This window comes from Vanellus vanellus, assembly GCF_965231255.1.
Source record: "Vanellus vanellus genome assembly, chromosome: 21".
NCBI lineage: Eukaryota > Metazoa > Chordata > Aves > Charadriiformes > Charadriidae > Vanellus > Vanellus vanellus.
Genome location: NC_138926.1, coordinates 7,170,707 through 7,192,787, shown reverse-complemented (window position 1 = coordinate 7,192,787; position 22,081 = coordinate 7,170,707). Strand labels below are relative to the sequence as shown.

General features: G+C 42.7%; 2 protein-coding genes across 2 annotated transcripts in view; one reads left to right on the top strand and one right to left on the bottom strand.

The window, feature by feature from the left end:
* CRYAB (crystallin alpha B) overlaps positions 1 to 22,081 on the top strand; it is a 278,708-nt gene that overhangs the window by 148,492 nt on the left and 108,135 nt on the right. The gene's annotated exons all lie outside the window — the stretch shown is intronic.
* BCO2 (beta-carotene oxygenase 2) lies at positions 615 to 20,651 on the bottom strand (the record flags this gene model as incomplete). The annotated part of the gene is made up of 13 exons (XM_082493840.1): positions 615 to 1,288; positions 1,667 to 1,777; positions 2,805 to 2,987; positions 3,687 to 3,824; positions 5,999 to 6,166; positions 6,729 to 6,889; positions 7,033 to 7,161; positions 8,361 to 8,463; positions 10,405 to 10,520; positions 12,008 to 12,219; positions 13,284 to 13,488; positions 19,712 to 19,804; positions 20,543 to 20,651. 13 exons carry the CDS (start codon positions 20,649 to 20,651, stop codon positions 1,175 to 1,177), a joined length of 1,842 nt encoding a protein of 613 aa, XP_082349966.1. The 3' UTR covers positions 615 to 1,174.

The window sequence follows — 22,081 nt, the reverse complement described above, 5'->3', positions numbered from 1 at the left end:
CAAAAAAAAGGCAAAAAAAGCAAAGCAAGTTTGCAAACAGGGCTTTCCTTCAAACCCTAGGGCACAGGGGCTCATTTTTGCTCAAGGAAGTGGTTCAAAACATTCTCCAAGCTTCTTAAAATGAAGGAATAGGAAACATCCTTAAGCCAGGAGGGGAATCCATTCTCCTGGAAGCCTTCACTTTTCACAGTGTCCTTAAAGGCAGACCCTGCAAGTGAACTGCTATAGAGGGCTTCCCTCAACACACCTACCCAGCCACGCCTCAGAGTTCAAGAACTGTAGGAGCCTGGATGAGGAAGCAAGCGTAGAAGAGACTGTTTGAGTTTGATCTGCTCAGCTTCAGAGCAAAGGGATAGCAAGGCCACAATGGCATTCTACATGTTTTGTACGGATTGAATTAGGAGGAAGGCAGGACATGTTAATCATCAGAGCTGTATCCAGCTATGCTGTTTAAGCAGGAGCACGGTGGAGACATGTCATGCATGTCTACAAGACCATGGAACATAATAAGGTGTGTGCCAGGGTTGCAGCTGTTGCCTCTTGTGGCACAGCACAAAGTTGGCCATGGGTAGGAAAAGAAAGGAAGAAACTTCACAAGGTTTTATTTGAGGGCACCATTAGTGTACAGAGAAAAGCACTACAAGTACAGCTTCCATAAATGTTTGCGTTTACTTTCTGGGCTTCGGGCTTCGCTGAAAGCAATCTTTATGCAATGGGGGTGAAATGACATCCCTTCATTGGCCCTACATGTTACTAGTTGGTTTTACTCGTCTCTTCTGCTTTATACATTTCAGCCAAAGTCACTGCCCTAAGCCCTGATACTCTTCCGTTCAGAGTGCATTGCTACCAAGGGAAGGTAATGGTCATCATAGTTTCCATTTTCTCCCTTGCAAGCCTTATGCATGGCAACCTTTGTGAACTGCTGCTAACTGGTCTATCAGGATAGTCAGAAAATTAAGATAAAGCAGTGCGCTGTGTGAGTGAAGGGGCTTCTGCCTTCCTCATACCCTTTGCTGTATATTGTTAGGAACAGAGCAGTAACTCAGAGGTTACGACAGAGAAAAAGCACTTCCTTCATCCAGGGCATAATGCAAAGGTGGGAGGTAAAAGAAAGCAGAGGTTTCTTTCTGAGCTTGACCTGGCCCTGAGTTACAGGAGGCGACAAGGTCTTCAGTCAGTGGGAAGTAAAGATGCCGTGGAATCCATAAGGCATTTGCACTGTGACTTCTGCTCGCCCCAACTCTCTGAAGGTCTCTGCATCCAAGACAAGCAGGAAAGCACTTTGGTTCTGCAGGATGAAAGGAAAGCCAGAATGAATGCCCAGGCTGAACTTCATTCCACTGTCCAACCCACTGCATCTGTCACCCACAAGGGAGCTCAAATGTAGAACCAGGCCATATGGTCAGATACAACCAGACCAAACAGACTAAACCAGTAAGACAACTGGCCAGGAGCACTGATAGTCACAGGTGCCACTCAAGAAACACTGACATTCCAAGGTACACTTCTACTTGAAGTTTGCCTGACTGTGCTTGGCAGTTGCAGAGGCACACACCTCGGGGAGCACGGTGCTAGAACTATCTGTCAGAGAGCCTCAAATTCAGTTCTGTGGTTTAGAAAGTATACCTAGTACTATGTGACTGACGAACGAGTAGCAGTAAGTTACCTCAGTGGGGGAGACCACAACAGACAAGATGACTCCACTGTCTTCAGCCGTGGCATTAGGCACTGGCACAAACACGGGCTCTGATGGGTAGAATCCATCCTCCTGCCAAATCTAGGAAGCACAGTAACGTATGGATGTGTTTCATTTCATTCATATGTGTCTACTACAGTTAGCAGTGTTACAAGTTGGAGTGCTCCTCACAAGGATGACCAGGAATACTCTGTGCTCCAAGAAACGTATAGTTCAACCTTTTAATTAATTCTTTTGTTTCCAGTAGTATGATGGTGTCAGTGTTGTGACAGCATGCCCATTGTGCCAGGCATCATGCAAACAGGCAGTGAAAAGGGTTCTTATTACTCATTTCATCCAACAGTTTGCACTGGCATGGGTATAAGCTGCAGCTCAAGAAACACCATCATCCTAGCCGGCACAGCCACCTTGACACCACCCTAGTACAGACCGTGCTGCGCCCAGGCACTGTGAAGAGAGGTGCCGTGCCAGCAGAGAGGAGATGTATCACCATCACCTCCTGAGGGCATAGCTGCTGCTGCTATTGCACCCCAAAGCTGTGCTGAAAGAGGGCACTCTTACTGCAAAATGAGTACCCAGAGCAGAAGAATTAAAACGGGTGTCTATTTCTGAGGATCACTAACTCTCTCTAGCCTCCAGGAAAGTCACTGAATTATAAGCATTTAACTGTTTGGAGATCATTATTCCCTGCTTAAGGGAGACATAGGAAAAATCCCAGCTTGTGTTTGTAGTTGGAAATATCCTAAACCTTGTTTCTTGCCTGAGTCATAAATACTTTGGCAGTTTATCTCCAACTGCCTCTGCTACTTGGGTATTTTCTGTACCATCTGGTAAGAGACGACTCTTCTTTGGCCGGGAAGATACATGCATATTGTATCCAACCCTTTCTGTTCCGTCATCTGTCTAGGAACCTGGAGTGATATCCTCTCCTGTTTGGTAAGTGTGTCACATTCATAAGGTGCTAGGTGAGAGATGAAATTAGGAATCTCACCTCACACCCATTTGAACAAGGACACCCAAAGAGTAAAGTGCCAAATGATGTATCTTCAAGGCCAGTTCAGTGGAATGACTCCCATTGCTGAAAAAAGATAATCTCACTATGCCTCACCTTGAAATTCTTGGTCTCCACATCAACCTTGATCAAGGAATCTCCAACCAAATGCCGAAAACCACATCCATAGAAGTAACGGTACCTCTTACCATTGTACCGAGAGTAGTTGATCTGGGGGAACTCCAAGCCCCCAACCTTTTCAAAGCCTTCAGGGTGGAGATTTTCATGTGTGCACCAGACCTAGAAGTATGCATTATAGGAGTGTCAGTTTAGCTTTTACTGGGTAGAAGACCTGACTGGTCCCACCAACCCACTGCCCAACCATTGTAGAGAAGAAATGTTTAAAGATGAGCTTGACATTGTACTGAGGCAGGTGGAAGCACCAATTCCATCTCTCTTATCTGTTTCACCCAAAGAACTGATTCATCATCGCAGACCTTGGAAAATTCAAGGATCAGTCTAGTGTGAAAAACAGGAGAAAGGCGATCTGCACTCCTAGCTCAGAAAATTCCAGGTCCGGTACTCATCAATCTGATGTACAAAGTACACGCAGAGAGGACTCCACTCATAGTGGACAACATGTGTTCTCTACCACTGAATGCCACTCTGTAGGGCTGTTCAGAGCTGGAAGCAAAGAGCAGTTCTGTACCCAGGTGAAAGCATGGAGGATTTTGTCAATTAAGAAGCTGAAGTTTGGCCAATTGTCGTAAAGGCTTGTAATCTACTTGGGCATTTTTGGTAAGTCACAATCTGTCTTTGCTCTCTCATTTAAGGCAATGTGGTAGTCTTTGTACTAAAACACTAAGTTCCGTCTTAGTAATGACCAAACTTTGCTTGCTTGGTGGACAAGATCTGAGAATATAACAGCACAGGACGATATCCATTGCAGGCAATCTCACCACAGCCATAAATGCAGTTATGTAAGTCTTTAATACATACCTTGCCATCTGCATCTTTCACAGCCCTTGCCAATGTATAAGACAGTGGATTTAGATTCTTCCCCACAGGCGTGTCTGAATTCACATTCAGTGGGAGAACAAAGCGACGAGGGAAAGCTCGGGGTATTGAGTCATAAACCTATTACAGAGACAGAAAGTTATGGTGATGGAGAGAGGAGAGTGGCATTTCGGGCTAAGTGCCCTTTTTGGGAACAATTCTGAAGTTTTAGACATTCTTCCCACCCCTGAAATCTTCTTCTTTCTATTAGGAGTTTTGCCAAGTTCTGGTAAGGGCTCTGCTTGTTCCAGTACTTGCAGCAGAAAACAAAGACAACCAATTAAATGGGTCAGCATTGCTTTCACGGTAATTAATGCTGAGTTGGGTAGGCAAATCACCCAGTTATCCTCCAAACCCAGCATTGGGGCAGATGCTGCTCTGTATTTTATTCAGTTAGAACAGACTTACATTGATTGTTTTTACAGCGTCTCCACATATGCCCCACTGACTGCGTGACTTAGGCCCTTCTTGCCGACCTAACTGCCTGCTGTTAATCTCAGAGCGTAAATGTTGGCTCTCTGTGAAATTAATGAAAGGAGGATGACTGGAAATATCTGACTAAATGCTCTACATCAGTCTCTGGAGAAGTCTTCCTCTCCCCTGGATGATAAGGCGAGCAGAATAAGACTACTGTACCTCAGTTCAGTGCCTGAAGTTAGCCTGTGTTGTTTTTGCTCTTCCATTCTCAGGTACACACAGACTTCATGTTTGGGAAGTCTAGGCTAGTGGTGGATTTACTTGGGGAGCAAAGGGGAGAGCGAACGAGCAGACCCCAGCGTGACAGACATTCAGTGGGCTGCATGAGAGAAATAATTCCACCATTGACACTAAACTTCTGTTGAAGCTAAGGTTAGAACCCATAATACTTCCAAATACTAAACCTTCTAAGTAAAATAGGTGGCAAGGACCCTGTTTTGGTGTTTTTCAGTTACTTCAATCTGTAACTCATCGGTTCAATGTGAAACTTCACTTTAATCGTATGTGTTAATCTTGAAACCCTCTTTTAAAGTTTTTATGTTTTATGTAGCCACAGTAAACTGACTGTTTGAGGACCTCTGCCAGACAAAATATGGTTTGGTCAGCAAGCCAAAGCACTAAGCCTGCTTCGGGGAAAACAGACAAATCATGCTCAGGCATGCCTTAGTCTTTCGGTGCAGTGTAAATTTCAGAATCTGTTCTGAAATGACTTGCACTCTTGTGTGTGTATACAGTTTAATGGTTATGCTACTTGTCAGTTAAAGAACGTGGGTGTTGGAAACACGCCTAATGTTGACATAAGGACACCTTCAGACAGATCAAATTATAGCTCTTTTGTGCTCAGAGAAGGCTGAACAAAAGCTGGAATCAGTTTGCAAAGCAAATGGTCCTACTAACAGTATACTGTACCTGAATTAATGTTCATCACATCTTTGCAAAAAAAAAACAACAAAGGAAAGCAGAAAAAAAATGACCCTACAGGGACACAACTATACATTTTTCAGATGAGACCTGACTTGCTTCTAGACAGCTCAGAACATAGACAGAGGAAGTTCAGATTTGTCTGAACATGTTGTAGAAATGCCTGCCCTCCACCCACAATACGGTGGGTTTCCAATAAACACATCTGCATTACAAGAAACTGAAAGCACCCCTACTTTTCCAATGTATGACCTATGCAAAATAATGCCTCTTACATGCCTTTAAATGGTACTTTTGGCACCGTTGGACATAATAAGTGATTTAAGAGTACATGCTGTCATGAGGTGAATGTGAGGAACAATGTAGAGGTCTCTGTGTTATTTGTATTTCTGTGATTTACATAATAAAGGCTGGTTTTCTGAAGTAAATGGTTTCTTTTTCTTTTGCCCTTTAAAAGTCATGCAAAAACTTATTTTGCATACTTTCTTGGGGGAAAATTTTTATTACACAAGGATATGGAAAATGAGTATCTCTACAAACAAGATTTTAAAACAGAAGTACATTCTGCCAGGCTGATGGAGATCTGTGTCACACACCAGTTTTAAAAGTTTCAAGGAAACGCTTCATGGAGATTATCTGATAAGAGATTTAAAAGGAAAGAAAAATACCAACATATCAATAGATCATAATTTCAGTTTTTCCATATAGTCATGGTTCCTTTCCTCAGTTCACATCCTCCACCTTGTGGTCCCCCATAGTGTTCTCCATTCTACTAACCTGAACCTTGCTTTGGAAAAGTAATTCAACCGGCACGAGGCCCCATCAGATCCTACGCAACACAAATGCAGAGATCTTACCTGATCTAGACCTTCCCCACTCCTCCGCAGATTCTGAAGTTTGTAAGTAGCCAGAGTTGTTCCATCGTCCTGGCAGCACAGATCAAGGACCACACAGCCATGATCTTCAAAGGCATTGATTTGGTGGAAAGTAGCAAAGGGCTTACTGTACCACTGCCCTGGCAGCACCTGCAGTGACCATAAGAGAGCCTAAATTTCCTCTCTAAAGATCCTAGCCACACCTTGGAGAGTTTTCTCTTCTCTCCCCCATTTCATTCCCCACTCATTCCTTGGTATTTGTCTTCTGCTCTTGTGCAGCATGGCTCCTTTAAGCCAGTAAGTAGGCAAAACCAGATGTAGAAAAGCCAAAATGTAAAGCAGCCCAGAATAGGCCCCTTGATGCTATAGGGATGGAGTCATGACAGCATTCCCAGGCTATGACTGACCATTTTATATTCTGTAGTACTTGGGAACTGCATTTCGGTCCCTGTGCTGCAGTCTCAGGAACCCCAAACTGCTTATTTCTGCCTGTTGTTTTAGGGCTGGCAAAGAAATTAATCAATAGAGAGAAAAATGCATGAAGTAATCCCATTTCTAATAAACCTGCAGCCATGCTTATAAAGCCTATATTGCAGTAACTTCTGAATTGATTCATACAGCTATCTGTGGCTGCTAGCCAGCACTCTTCTCTTGGGATCTAAGATTCCAGTTACAGCTGTACAGCTGCTGGAAAGGCCACAGATTCACCTACCTCCCCAGTGTGCTTATTCACCACATGGAAGCAAGTATTGTACTGAGGCTCCCAGCTTATCCCTTCAGAAATGGCTTTCCCACGGAGTTTGGAAGTGATAATCTGCAAAAGATTCAACTTGATGGGTTGCTCAATGAAAATTATGTAGTTTTCACTCATTCCTGAAAAGCGAAGGAGAGAGGTATCATCCGAATATTAGGCAAATGAGACGATAAAAAAATCTCGGGGGCAGAGGGCAGTGAACAGCCTTTTCTGCCTCACAGTAGGCTAAATCCAAAGAGTTTGAGATAGAAAGCATTCTTACCAAAGCTGTGATAGTAGGAAGGTTTCATCTTATCCACTGGAGCAATGGAACACAGCACTTTCGCTCCCTCTAACGTGTCACTACAGTTTGACTTTTGTGGAGGGACCTGAATGATATTGTACCTAGACCCTGGAAAGGAGAAAGGGTGTTCAATGCCGCTGACATGTGAGTCTGTCCACATTCATGAAACTAAAGACAGGCTCTATTCCTTTCTGTTTCCCCAGAATACTAGGAACCACAGTTATAGCTATATTAAGCAGAAAACAAAAAGCCAGTTATCAAGTCAATAAAATGACCAACAGAGGATTGCCTAGCAAAAAAAAGAAGCTTGAAAGGAAGTAGAAGGATCTTCTCAGTCTACTAGAGTGCCATCTAATTTTACTGTCTGCAATGCATTCCTTATGTTAAGTCAGCATATACTATAACAACAGGAGCAGGAAGAAAACCAAGTTCATAGCTTGTGTATCAAAGGAAATGAAAACTTTGAGCCTTGGTGATGACTGATGCTCACTTAATAAATCTGAGCAGGGAAGAATGGCACCTTTGAATAATAATCTGTAGTTTGGTCTCTCCAGCTGAAAACGTCATGTGCTGCAAAGCTAGATATTGCTAAAGCCAAAAGGAAATGAAAACAACAAGAATAAAAAATCATCAAAACTGGGCAACTGTTCAGTGAACAGGAACCAGCCTGAGGTATCATAATAAAGGGCAGTGGCTGTTTTCAAAGGCCTCGGGCACCTGAAAAAGAAGGCTTTCATGTAACTAACAGTGAATGCTAGCTCTGAGCAGCTGTGCCGATGTAACTAGATCCCAACTAGATGTAATGCACGTAGTTTTGGGAAGAAGAAAAATATCCCAGAAAATTCATCTTTGCTGTAAGATAGCCAGGTCACTGTAATAAGTTCCACCTTCTCTCCTGTATAAACCATTACGGTCCTTATCAAAAGCCAATTATTGTAAGTGGAAAAATGTGTGGCTAATTGTCAAAATTCTTCAGGTGAGGTTTCAACACTGGATGGGACTTTAAAAATCATTCTCCTGTTTTCCATCAAAGCTTGGGAGAGGAAGAGGGGAATCTGTTGGATATTCACAGGCCAGAGTCAGAAGCATCTGAAAATAATTGCTGAGAGAAGTCATTTTTGTGGGACAGATCGACACCCTGAAATAAGAACTAATCTGGTTTGCCATCATTTTGACATAAAGAGAAACAGCAATTTCAAGGTCTTTTTGGACACTGAAGTTTCTTCAACAACTGCTCCTTGAAGCAGGAGCAAGAAGCAGCCTGTACACCCTGCCCATGAGCCAGGCCTGGTCATGCCCGGTCTTACCATGTTTCCCATAAGAATTGCCCATGTTGTACGTTGTCCCATCAGACTCATAATGAGGATGAGCAGTGGCCCCATTCACTGCAACAAATTTGCTCCAGTCTACCTGCAAATGCCAAAGATTTTCAGTCAGTACAGAAGTTTCCTCTTGCTCTATAGCAAGCCACAGTCTTTCAAAATGTTGGTTTCATGAAAGTCTGAGGAAAAATAGCTTGATGATTACGGCCCTGATGTGGGATCTGGGCTTAAGGCTTCATTTTGCCATCAATATTCCTGAAATCCTTGAAAATTAACTTTGTTTCTCTCTGTGTTAGTCCTACCAGTAAAATGGGACTAATAACACTAGCCATTTCTCCGGGAGACTTGAACATTACTAATGGCAGGAAGCGCTGACATGGGGGAACATTGCCCATATGAGCATTTTAGCAAGGACCCCATGTAATAACCAGAGACAGACGTGTGAAGAGACAGTCACTGCCCCAAAAAATCACCAAGTTTTTTGAAAGCACCGATAGCTAATTGACAGTCAGTGGTTACTCTCCTCACAGAGAAAATAGCTTAGCTTCACTGTCTACAGCTAAAAGGAACAGTTAGGGCAAAGGTACAATTGTGAGTACTATTAATATGTATTCCTAGTGCCTGGGTTAGGGTGTAGTTTGGGCTCAGACAGTGGAGAGGATGTGTTGGGAAGAAAGTCTACAGGAAAAAGTTGGAGGAAGATCAATCCATGCATTGAAACATTGAAGCGTGGAAGACATGCTTCTTTTCCAAAAATCTAAAAAAATGGCTCTCAGGTATCCAACCTGAGACCCTTTGGAAGGACCCAGTAGAAAACAGTGCTACACCATCGGAAGCTTAGAAAACTATGTCCTTTTAAGGGATCTCAAATCGGAGAGTTTTAATGTGAAATCATTCCTTCCGTTTCTTCCCTTAACCAAAAAATAACAGTCTGCATCTAAAAAGCAGCTTAAGGGGAATTTTTTTTTTAATGACAAGGTGGCTCAACAGAGCTGAACATTCAAACTAAAAATACCCACACATCTTTTCGTCACTGCATTATGGTTTAAAACACAGATAAAATTGCAAATAGTCAAACTCTCCATTTCAATATGCAAGTAGCATCCTATACTTCATAAACAGAGTTTCTTCATGACTCACAACTGATCCTGAGGGACTCCTGGAATGCCTCCCTCGAGATCTGAGGGTATGCCGAGTCTGGTATTTTGTGGCATTAAATAGTTCGTGGTAACGTACAGGGACAGTAGTTAATAATGACTCAGGAATGGCAGAATCCTTCCTCAGTCCTTCTCACAGTTGTCCAACCCAGCAAATACCCAAATCCCCTCTAAGGATGCAGGCAGGAGGACACATAGCTTATGCTGTCATTTCACAAGTCATATTCTTCCCTCAAATACAGCCACAGTCCTGTGAGACGATGCACTGAACATACGGGAAGACTTCTATTCTGACTTTTTATTCATTTGCTAGCATGGGAGAAAATAAAGTGGCAGCTGAACTTTGACTTGACTTTACATTGACTTCACCACCCTTTTGCAACAGAGGTTTTAGTCAAGCCTTTGAAGGGCCGTTTTGGATTGTTTAATGCTGGGGGTGTAAGAAGGAGATAAAGGGAACAGATAGGAAGAATGAAGAGACAGGGCAAGAATACGTATCTGAGATCAGTGATGTTTACTTCTTCCTGTATGCACTTGCATTCTTCACACACTGGTAGGTACAGACAAGTCCAGACAAGTAGCAAGCGCTCTGGAAGAACGCCAGCTGTACCCAAACGGAAATGAGTCTGTATCTGTCTCTCCCCTTGCTTGCTACAGTGGGCAGTGACTGAATCTTCACTCACGAGGGCTGCCTTATTGCTAAGTAGATTTTTCAGGGACTTGAGCACACCGTGAAGAGATGCTTATGGCTATGGCCCAGAGCCGCACTGATCATTTCTTTTGGAATCTGGGTTCCCCCTTGCTGATCTTAGAAATGGCAAGGAGCGATTCTCCTATACCATAAGCTAACCCCCTATCCCATCTGCCCATACCTTTTCCTTCGTTTCAAGCGTTTCCGGGTCCACTTTGTACATGAAGATGTTCTCATTGCTGACATAATAGTCTCCTTTATACACAACGTAGTTCACGCTCGCATTGTCACTTGGTTCTGAAACGAAACCCTGGAGTTGTACACAGCTCTGTTTAAGCTCGCGTCATATTACAGCAAGTTAGACATGTTTAAACAAATAAACCCATTTGCAATGACACTAATCCCTCTGTGCTTGATTAGGAATATCTCACTAATCTACAAAGGCACTCAGGAAACTGTCTGCACAGGTAAGTTCAGGATAAAAGGACAAGGACTGGTTCTTGTGAAAATCACAGTGAAGCCAAGATAATCCTCATACTTCTGTGTGCCCTTTGTTTCTGACATCTTATTTCTTCATATCCCTCCCCTTTTCCTCCCTAGCCAATGTCCTCTCCTCTGACAGTCATGAAGAGTGCCATGTTTGATTTACAGCATTGGAAACAAGAGAGGCAAGACTTGGGCTGAGGGGAGGGCAGGGATGCTAGTTGTGTGACAGGCCTTGCACAGCGAACGCTGCTTCTTCCCTATTCTCTTTAAAACTGAGTCAGGGAGATGCCTTTTGGGAGCTACACTTGCACAACAGCCAGAGCTGTTCTTGCTACTCCTAGGGGAGCTGGGGATCACTAGCCAGGTGGCTGAGAAGAGCTGAGCAAAAAGCGATTCCCCCAAATGAACATTTTGTGTGTGGTGAACACAGAGCCTGAAGCTGGTACAGGAAAAGTCCGGAGGACAGATGTTGTAGTGAGGAATAGTCTACATGTGCGTAAACAGTCAAATGGGCAAGGGTGTGCAGGAACAACCTGCTGGAGCTCGGGAAAGAAGATGAGTGATGTTGACAGTTCTGAAATCTATTGAGAGAGCCGGGGGGGGGGAGGGGGGGGAGTTGGAGAGCTAGGCAGACCAATGAGGGAAGGTACCTTTGAAGAGAACAGGTGACATGGCAGGGTGGGATCTATGTCCTCAGGGAAAATAGGAAGGAGAAGATGGTCACACAAGTGAGCAATAAGTTGCAAACTTTAGGTCTGTTCTGATTTTAGTGGAAAGTACTTTGCTTGCATTTAAGCCTACTTCTTTCCTGACATACACAGAATCCTATAGGTAATGGTACTTCCATTCCTGTGTGATAATGTCTCTCACCCTACTCATATCACCTCCTGCATCTTAGTACAGGAAGGGAAGGATTAGCCCACTTACCCTACAAGCTTAGCAAGGCAAGGTGTTTTAAGGGCAAAGCTGTGTCTCAGGTAGAATGGCAGATTGTAATGCTCACTATCAGGACTGCACAGGATCTTCTTTGGGGAAAGATTTCTGTCAGAAATTTGCAACAAACTCGGGAATCGAGTGAGCTGAAGTGGCACTAAAACATTAACCTGAATGTGCCTCTCCCAGCTAAGTCTGACACCAACTTGCTTTTTGTTGTTGTTGTTGTAGTTGTTCATCTTCTTCTAAGGAAAACATGGGCTCAGAATAGGCTTACCAGGCTTCCTCACATCTTCCTTTAAACATAACCACAAGTTCCCCAAGAAAATCTCAGAACATTTCTTATCTCTTAGAAACCCTCTTACGTGGCATCTCAAAGCGTGACATGAAGCGCCCAAAGACACTCTTGCATGGGTCTGGCATTGCCAGCGTCCCAAATTCTGAGACCATGATGCGGTTGTGCTGGCTGTTAGTCAGGTAGGAACTGCTCTGCAGAAACTTGCTCCGGTATGTCACTGTGCCATTCTCCAACTGGAATTGATGCAACAGGGCCATGCCATCAAACCAATGGTTAAATCTTCAAGAAGACATAAAAAAGAGGACAAAAGTTGAGCACTATATCATGTTCTCCTATACTGTTCCCTCTTGCCTTTGGGTTTATTATTGTTTGTAAAAGCTAATGCCCTGATCCCATGAACACTTAAACATGCATAGCCTTGTGATGAGTCTGAGAAAACATTGAAATTGAGTGAAACAAATCAAGCGTTTTTGTAGCTGTGGGACCTGAAGTTAGATGCTGACTTTCAGTGAGATTTGGGCCTCCTATTTTACTTTTGAATGTGGACATGAGGGACTTCTGAAAATGCTATGTATAAGCTTTTAGGGGAAATAATCTATACTGGTAAACCAATCACTCTGAAGACTTCTGCATAGGGAATAGAAATTATGCTTTACTGTACAACTGAAAGCCCAACAGCACAAGGAGCCTTTAGCTCTCAGCTGTTTGCAGGATGCTATTCTCTTCAAAATGAGAAATCTCTGAGGCTTTGAGAAAACATTATGGTCTATCTCTGGAAATATGATAAGGTGATCACCTTTGGCCAGTTGCTGCCATCAGCTTTGTTGCAGAAAGGGCTAGATTTGTCAGTTAGCTAGAATGGCAGATTCCAAGCCAAAGGCAGTAGTTGCCTTCTTGAAATATTTTTATATATTATTTTTAAAATTAGATGGATAAAGCAACTCACACAATTTAGTGCAATCAACTTTACAAATCCTGCCCTGGATTTCTGAGTGCTCGTGGGATGGACTTTTGTTAATGACAAATGGCTAGGAGTGTGGATGTTTTAATCCCTGGCTCTGTTTCCTCATTATATCATTCTGAGTAGGTCACAGCCTCTCTGTGACACAGCTTCTCCAACCTTAATAAGTTAACCATGCTCCTATTTTCAGAGCCCATTGGGAGTTTCCCAATGAGAGAGCAACTGTTCTTAAAAGAATGAAAACATAAGCATTTCTTCCTTGCTTTACTTAAAAAGAAATTACAAAGTGCACCAAACTGTGAGACTTTCGGGGGAGTCCCTTTTAGGTTTAGGCAGACCACAGACCAGAATCATTTGACAAACTCACCAAACCTGGACTTACTTCTCCTCGCCAAACTCAAACTTCCCAGGACCATTCCTCAGAAGATTGCCATTAATCCATTTGGGAATATGTCCTTTGATCTTTGCTGAGATGGGCTGAGGAGTCTCCTCTACAGTCTGCACTAAGGGCGAGATGCATTGCAAACCCCTGGGGCCGTGGGAGGTGATTTGCTCTTTTGATGGGCTCGGCAGGAAATTCTTTAAACCTGTAAAGAAGCAGCAAGAACAAAAAGTAGGTAACTAAGATTTTCACTTGAATGAACAGACCAGCGCTAGAGCTTGAGTTTGGATGTCTAGGAGAATAACATTCAGCATTCTGCAAGCAGCCAAGCTATAGTGGATATTGAAACTAAAGCTGTGTTCCCATAATACCCCACACATCCACAGGGAGCAGAAAATCCACTGGATTTAACTCTACTGCAGTTAATCCGTTAGAGTCACCTGTTCTGCAGTCCAAAGAAGGGGAATAAAATATGCGATGATAGGAAAGAACTTTTCTTTTAAGTAAAGAAGCTTAGAGTTGAAATTCATTTCAATAAGTAACCGAGAGCAACACATGTATATTTATTGTAAGAACCTATGAAGTTGCAAAAAAAAAAAATCTATTCCAAACTGGGATGACACACAGAGTAATGTTGAGAGGGAGCACTAAAAATAATCTCCCAGTGATTTCTGACAAGCAGCCTGCTGAAGAAAGTGACAGAAAGGAGCTAGTCTGACTGTTGCAACCCAAAACCACAAGCAGGTAGATGTAATAAGGCACCTTGTAAAGTAGTGCCTTTATATGACAATGTTGCCAAAAGCAAGGCAGAGCTGGGCGCACCTCAGCTAGAAAAACTGCATTCTAAAACATACTCTAACTCCACCTTGGTGTCACAATCATGGGTGAGTTAAAAGAGACAGAAGAGACTGTACACACTGGGAGATTTTCCCAGGACCTGTAATCTAATCAGGCACCACCCGAGGAGTTTCCAAACATAAAGCAGAGTGCAGAAAAGTAACACAGAATACATCAGAAAAAGGTCATGATACTCAAGCAGGATACACTGCCAGCTGTTTTACTTTTGCTGCATCTGAAATTTTCCTAAAGTCTTTCTACTATTCAGTCACTAGTGTTTGGCCTTCAATCTTTATAGCCATATTCATTATTGATTCTTTTGTAGACCCAGATTTTCTCCCTTTTTGTTAGCAAAGTAAGAAAAGGTTTTTTGTAAAGTCCTTTACTGCAAAAGCTAAAAAACACAGGAAAGAAAAATCAATACCGCATAGAGCAAGCTGAACACAGAGGACGGGGACAAGCACCATCCACTGCTTTGAGGTTTGGAGCACTGCAATTAAAGATATGGATCATTTCAACTCTGTGCTGTCAGATTGGATATCCAGGCAAGCCATAGCTTGTTACAGAAGAAATGTTATGAACACGATGTTAAAGAACCCAAACTCTTGGAATACAGGTTGTCGAATATAGGTTCTCATGATTTCTCTACACTGCCCAGGGAGGACTCTGCTAAGTAGGCATTATGCAAAATCCAGTAGACCAGAAGCTCATGGGCTGTTGAAAGGTGTACAGGTGAGATCTCAAACTCACCAGTACTACCTGATTTCAGACGCTCAAAAAGGCAATTGCTGGCTTTTACCCTTGCACAAAAAAAAAAAAAAAAAACAAACAAACAAAACCAAAAAAACCCACACCCCCCAAAAAATGGAAGTTGGGAAGAATACAAATGAAACTGAGCTGAAATACATTTACAGGACAGGACAACACAGATTGAACAGATTTACCTGGTAAGTAAATAAGCAACAGCGGAAAAGGATAATTTCTGATGGAGCCTCCTGTTTGAATGCAATATCCCCCTTATTAGGCATAGTTATAGGACAAAAGAGTCAAGAAAGCGTGAACTGATTGGAATGCTGTGTGCTAACAGCACACAGTTAGTTATTGGCTCCAGTAGCCTGCCTTGCAAAGCCTCATCAACACAAGGATTGTTTTAGCAATCCATTTAGCTGCAGAGGTGGATTTACCTAGAAAGTCTACAGGCTGTTGCCTTCCTTCCCAATGCTATCACCTCCTCATCTATCACAGGCTTCATGTCCACAGGTCAGTGGAGCTGGCTTACTACGCAGCTCCATCGTCACCGTAAGACCATTGAGCCCTGAACTAAACTAGAACTGATGAAGATTTAGGTGTAAGTGGAACACTGATACAAAAGGACAGCATGGCATATAGAAACGTATTCCTGAAACAGGTCTACCACAGACAAGAGCACACACTAAGCAGAGTCCAGACTGACAGTGAACTTCATTCTGACTTTTTGATGTAGCAGTGTGTTCTGGTTATACTGGTCACTTTCACCACTAGTCGCCGTTCTTTAATCCAAGTGATTAAGTGAAGCTGCTGCACAATTTACCCGTGAGCCTCTGAAACCATGTGTTCACATCTACAGAGGAAATCTGCTATTTCAGACAGGACAATATCTGCAAAAGAACTGAGTTGGCAGACAGCATTTTTCAAAGCTTGCTTCTTTAGAACACCTACAGACAAGATGGGTGTTAAGCATGCAGTAAGGTAAATTGCAAGATCCCTTCAATGTAGTTCTCCGGCTTGCCAATCCTCAAATCCTTCTTTAGATCTCTAATATGGTAAGTCAGCTAGATAAAGAATTCAAATGCAGGGCTAAAGCAATTAACCTCGAACCACCAACATCCTCTCCCTCTTAAAATTCAATTAAGTTCTGATTAAATCCTATATGAAGCACTCAATCTGATCCCAACACTAGTGCTTCGGAGTATTTCCTGAGACATAAGGAAGTAGAGGCTTTTCATATCAACCAATACGTGGCCTGCTTGCTGACTGCCAAGTAACTTCAGGTGGCCAAGCTAAAGTTTGTAAAGACGTAAAATATGCAGAAAAAATGAGAGCAATGTGTCCCTAAGGAGATATTGTTGCATCCAAGCAGAAACAAAGATGGTATGACCGAGGATGGCACTACATAGAAACTTCCTGGAGAGCAGCATAATTACATCTGGGTATTTAGAAAGATAAACTTCACAAAAGAGCCTGAACAGGACTGGAAAAGACCTTATAGCTCATCTCCTCCCAATCACTGTCCCAGAAAGTCATATATGCGAACTCTATCTTAAAAGTTACTATGTTTCCTGGCACTTATCCCCTCTTTGGAAGACTGCTCATTGCCCAGATGCTTAGAAAAATCCTTTGAATTTACAGAAGGACTTTATTCATATGGCAGTTTGTCCCCTTTGTTCTTCTGTCAGCACTGTTACGTGCGTTGGAAGTTCTCCCTCTCTTGTGTTTACCACATGTTATATTTAGAGCAATCATATCACTTCCTAAGCTAAGCAAGCCAAGTTCTTTTTGTTTTCTTCTCCTGTGATAACCTTGCCATTCACATGATCATCTTAGCAATCCTTGCTGAAATCTGATCTAGTTAGAATCCATATAGATAGGATTCGTTTCAAGACACAGTCTAGAAAGTGTCTGAGAACAGGCCACATAAAACAAGAATGTGTAAGTTAATACCCTGTCCCGTCAGACTGTTGTAGTAAAAGTGACATAAACTAGGAAAATGAAATGTAAAATGTAATTGAAGCAACCAAGGAAACCTGCTGCTGCTCAAGTCCTCTATACTGCCCAAACCTACTTAATTATTTACCTAATATTAAAATAGAGAAATGGTAACTAGACATGATTTATCTATGATTCAATTGAGGAACTAACCACCAGGCAATGTAGCATTGTTGATAAGCAGGGTATTCCTGTCAAGAGACCAATGAACTGTAGGCCTGCTCAGCAAACTGAGAAAACCGCTTGGAACTGCCAAGATCAGAGGAGAAGTGGGTAAAAGGTAATTCCGGCAGGGGGACATCATGACCACAGGCTCATTGACCACCTACTCAAATGATACCACCTACTCAAAAGAGAACAATGGAAGAAGAAGACAGAGCCTGCACACTCATTTACATGGTAAGCAAAGAAATCTTGACCAGTCATTAAAGAGAATAACAATGAATATGTATTAATTGTTTGCATATGTAATAATCAAGGTATAAAAGGGGAGATTTTTTGAACTAAGGTGTGCTCCCAGTTTGGGACAAGCACGCCATTTCTGCGTATTAATGGAATAAACTTGGAAAAACCTCTGCTCTGCGTGTTATTGGCTTGCACACCGGGTAAAGAAGCCAGATTTGGGACATCAAGACCAGACAGAAAGAAACAAGCATAGCAAGATAATGTACTACCTTTCCTCCTGGGAAGCACTCAAATGAACTGAAGAGCCTGACAGTAATGCATGCAAAATGTAATCAAATCATGATACTCAGATGAGTCAAAACAGAAGTTTTCAGAAACATGATGAGTCATTCTTGGACAATTTTGAAAAGCCAGGAGGATGGGAGGGGTGCAAGAAAAAAAAAAAAAAAAATCAAAGCAGGATTGCTCTGGTGAGTCTGTTCTGAAGAGATTTAGGACAAGAAAGAGTGACTTCCTCTAAACTCAGCACAACACAAAAAAATGTCTTACGCTTGCATTACATAAACTGCCTTGGTATTGCAGATCACTGGTCGGATCTGGAAACAAGGTGATGTCAGGAGTTCCTTAGTAACTACGAAGCAATGCAGGGAGAAATGCAAGGATGGGTGGGTGTGGTCACAGAGGTGCTTTGCAGGGACTTCATGCAACCTGACCTTTTTTTTTTTTTAAGGTATCATTATCTGTGCAAGGTACTGAGATTTCATCAGTAGCAGCAGCAGCAAACAACACAAACTAATTAGCACATGGAGCTAGGACCAGAAGTGCAAGTCTAGTGCAACTCATTCCCCCATGTCAGCACAGAAAAGGCTTGCATTCCAAAAAAATCAAGCTGCTGCAATACATATGCAGGACAGTACCATATGAAATAAACACATCAAAGGAAACAGTTTTGTTGCTAATCCATGAGTGACCATAGCTGCGTTTAAAAAAAAAATTAAAAAAAAAACACCATGGCTGCACATCCTACACTTCTTCCCTATTAAAAAAAATACTAAATCTGAATAAAGTCTACCCTCCAAATTTAATCATAGTTTAGTACCAAAACCTGTTACATTTATCTGCACCTACTCTGAAACACACTGAGTAGATGGAACACAAACACTTTCTACGTGAATACACTGTCCATGAGCAATTGTAATAAAGGTGCACCACCTTCAGAAAAGAGCTCAGTCATAAAGTTTAACTTACTGTAACACGTAGCCACCAAAGAGGACACTAATCTCTCCAAAAGACAGAAGACGGCCTGGTTTTTAATGTTGAGCAGCATGTAAATAAATACTGACTCTGCTCTACTGTTCTGGCTACACTCCAAGACAAGAGAACCTGAATAAGCAATGAATCAAAGGCACTACAGTCCCAATGGGGACTACTGTATTTGCTTGAACATAATACTTGAAAATCAGCACAAGATTACAACCTGCATCTCAAAAATCTCATTTCTGGACTATGATTTCCATTTTATCTCAAACCTTTAAAAATAGGCTTAAGAGCTAAAATTCCTTTGACACATCAGAGTAGAGGCAGCGCCAAATACAGCATTGTATTTTTTCCTCAGATCTTTTCTAAAGACTGGAAGCAATTATTACAGCATTATCATAGCCTGGCATTGTTTGTTCATGTACTGTTTCCATTCAAAGAGCAGCATGCCATGATTTCTCTGCCTGTCACAAACTGACATCCTAGCATTGATTATTCATATCCAGAAACAGTAGAACCAAAACAAGGATCTTGAAAAAGTTTCTGTACAGAAGAAGCTACCCCACCTGCTTTGGGTACGGTAGCAATGAATCAGACATTAAATTGTACTTAAACAGCAGTGGGTGGGACAGAAAATCTTAACAGTGGATGAAGGAAACAGAAGCCATTTGCTAGCCGTGAAATTGAAATCACATTGGATATAGCAAATCCACTTTGATTTTAAACTACGTATTCAAATCCAAGGCACAGGGACCACCAACATTTGTCTCCACATGCAACTGCACAGTCTCATTGCTCGACTCGGAAGGACATCCAGGACCAGACTTAAGGGCAGACTTTAGCAAAGAGAATGGTCACAGTTAGTATTCTTCAAGCAGGGAGAGTGAAGCAAGAATTCTGTTTTCCATGAGGATCCATGCAAATTCAGACTAACCATACAGCTGATTCGGAAATCCTCTGGTACAAGATATGGGCCACATTCTGATCCCTGTAAATCACAGATTGGAACAACAGGGCGAGCAAACCAGCTTTCCCCACCCCTCCACCCCCAAACTGAAGTTGCTGTAGCTATTGACTTCTGCCATCCAGACTCTAGCCGTCACCCTCCGCCTTCACCAGGGCTTAACCCCTCAGCTCACCTGCGTGTCCCACACTGATACTTGAACTGAAGTTGTTGCACTTGCCTTGTGTCTGCTGGGAAGTCCCCGTACGTGACTCCTTGTTGCATCTAGCTTGTTGATTTCCCATTGTGAGGGGCTCAGCCACCCACTTCCTTGCTAACCGGCAGAGAAGCAAAGAACATAAAAAAAGTGACAGAAAACACAGGGAAAAAGAAGTGCAGAAAAGGAGTGCAGAAAGGCTTGTCAAAGGGAGGTAAGGGAGAAAAGCAACTGTGAACTGTGCATACTCTTGCATATGAAATATCTGTTGATTTCCCAAAGACACCTGTAGAAATACATTCTACACTTCAGGGGTGGATTTTCTCTGACACAATCTTTATTGGTTCTTATTTTGTGACAACAGATCTCCCTCTCTTAGACCCTCCCAAAAAAGACAGCACAACTTGTGCAATGATGGCACGAAGTGCAGAGTTCGGTGGTGATACAAAATCCCTTGGGGTAGTTTCCCAATTGTATGTTCAAATCAAAGCTTCAGTAATGTCGCTGCTCTAAACAATCCTCTCCCTTTCACAGCTTGCTTACACGTCTCACAGCGGGCTCCCTCACAGAGAGAATCTGCTGTCTACTGGTTTTCCAGCTCTATACCATCAGCATCTGCTAGTAATCCGAGGGAATCTGTGCAACGTACTTGCCTCTCGTATTTATCTTTTCAAATATAGAATAAATCACAAAGAATTTCTGGCTTCTAACAAACACTTCAAATTGCTGAGTTCCTAATTTCTGATCAATAGAAATGAAATCGCTCTACTGACCTGTGTCAGCAGCAGCTCCTACCAGCAACAGAAAACCCCTTTCCGAGACGATGGCATACAAGGATCTGTTTATGCATTTTACCTGGAATGAATTGCATCAACGAGCAGAGGAAATACCGCAAATTAGCAAGCAGGAGGCTGATGGCAGACAAAAGAATTTCGGAAAACATATTCCGTTTGGAAGAAGGCATCGGATCGGAGATGGTCAGGCAAAGGTACCAGAGCCAGGATGATAGTGTGCAGCCAGCACTGATGGATCGGTTGGCGAGAGCTGCCTGACATCGTCGTTTCAGAATAAGAGCCAGGAAAGTCTGCCCTAGCAGGGCAGGAGGAATGAGCCTGCCTGCCTGCCTGCCTGCACTGCTACTGCCGGGCCAGGCAGCCCCAGGGCAGGGGGGCACCTGTCTGCAGACTCAGTGGCTTGGCAACCCTCAGACAGGCTCGTCAGCCGGGCCAGGTGAGTTGCCAGTTGGAGCCGGAGGAACTGGAGGAACGGGTAGAAGAGGAGATGCGTCCATGTACTGAGGTAGCCAGGATTCAAGGCAATTCTTTTAAAAGTTCTTGTCATCTTGTCTTGTCTTTTTCACCTGTCAAAACCACTTTTGCTTTGTTCTGTTTCAAAATGAGTAACCATTTTGCCCCTCAAAGAATCTCAAGGCTTTAGGAATATTGGTTGCCACACCAGATTAGACCATCGAATCAGATAGGGAAGGACCAGTGACAGGCTGTGCTCTGCGTTTTCAAACTAAGATGGACCTTAGATGGACCCTCTCCTTCAGGATGCCGAGAGAAGACTGCTAGCACTTTGCAAAAGCACTGTGATGGCTATGTTTGTTTTGTGTTATTAAGCAGCTCTTAAAAGCCGCTCTATGCCTTGAGAGAGAGCAAGGCAGCATACACAGTAGTCTAGGTAGCCCGTTCCACTGTCCTTTAGACGGGACAGATTATTACTCATCCTAAATCTTCTGCTGCAAATTAAGCTGATTTCTTCTTGTCCTTTCTACAAGACACAGCTTGTCTACATCTGACTACTGTCCTTTCTATAACTTATCTGTTACCCCGCCTTCCCTTGATTTGCGCTCTCTCTAAATTAAAAAAGCTCAACTACTTCAACCTTTCCTCACAGATCATGTTTTCTTCGGCCTTTATTATTCCTGTTGCCCGCCCTGCCCAATTTGTTTTTCATAAGCAGACCCGCCCTCCAGCTAAGACCAAACTATCACAGAGGGAAAAGGAGAACAACTGTGCTTTTATGTCTTATCTACTATCCTATAGCTAATACATCTCAGCTCTGTTTTTTTCACCACCCAATAACATCATGCTAACTCTAGTTATTGTGCTGGTTTGTAAGTAACATACATGACTCCCCTTGCTAAGCATAGTACTTTTCCCTAGTCTTTTTTGAATTTTATCTTGATTTCAGATTGGCCCTTCATCTTATTGAGATTGTAGTGAATTTTCAATGTATGTTGTTGACAGCACTTGCGACCCCTCCTAGTTTGCTGCCATTTGAAAAATGAACTGTATTCTCTAATGTCCTCCTTCTAAATCGTTCAGGATAATTCAAGCGAGGCTTGAAGCAGATCACTATGGGATGCTACCTAGGCTGACCTTTCAGAAA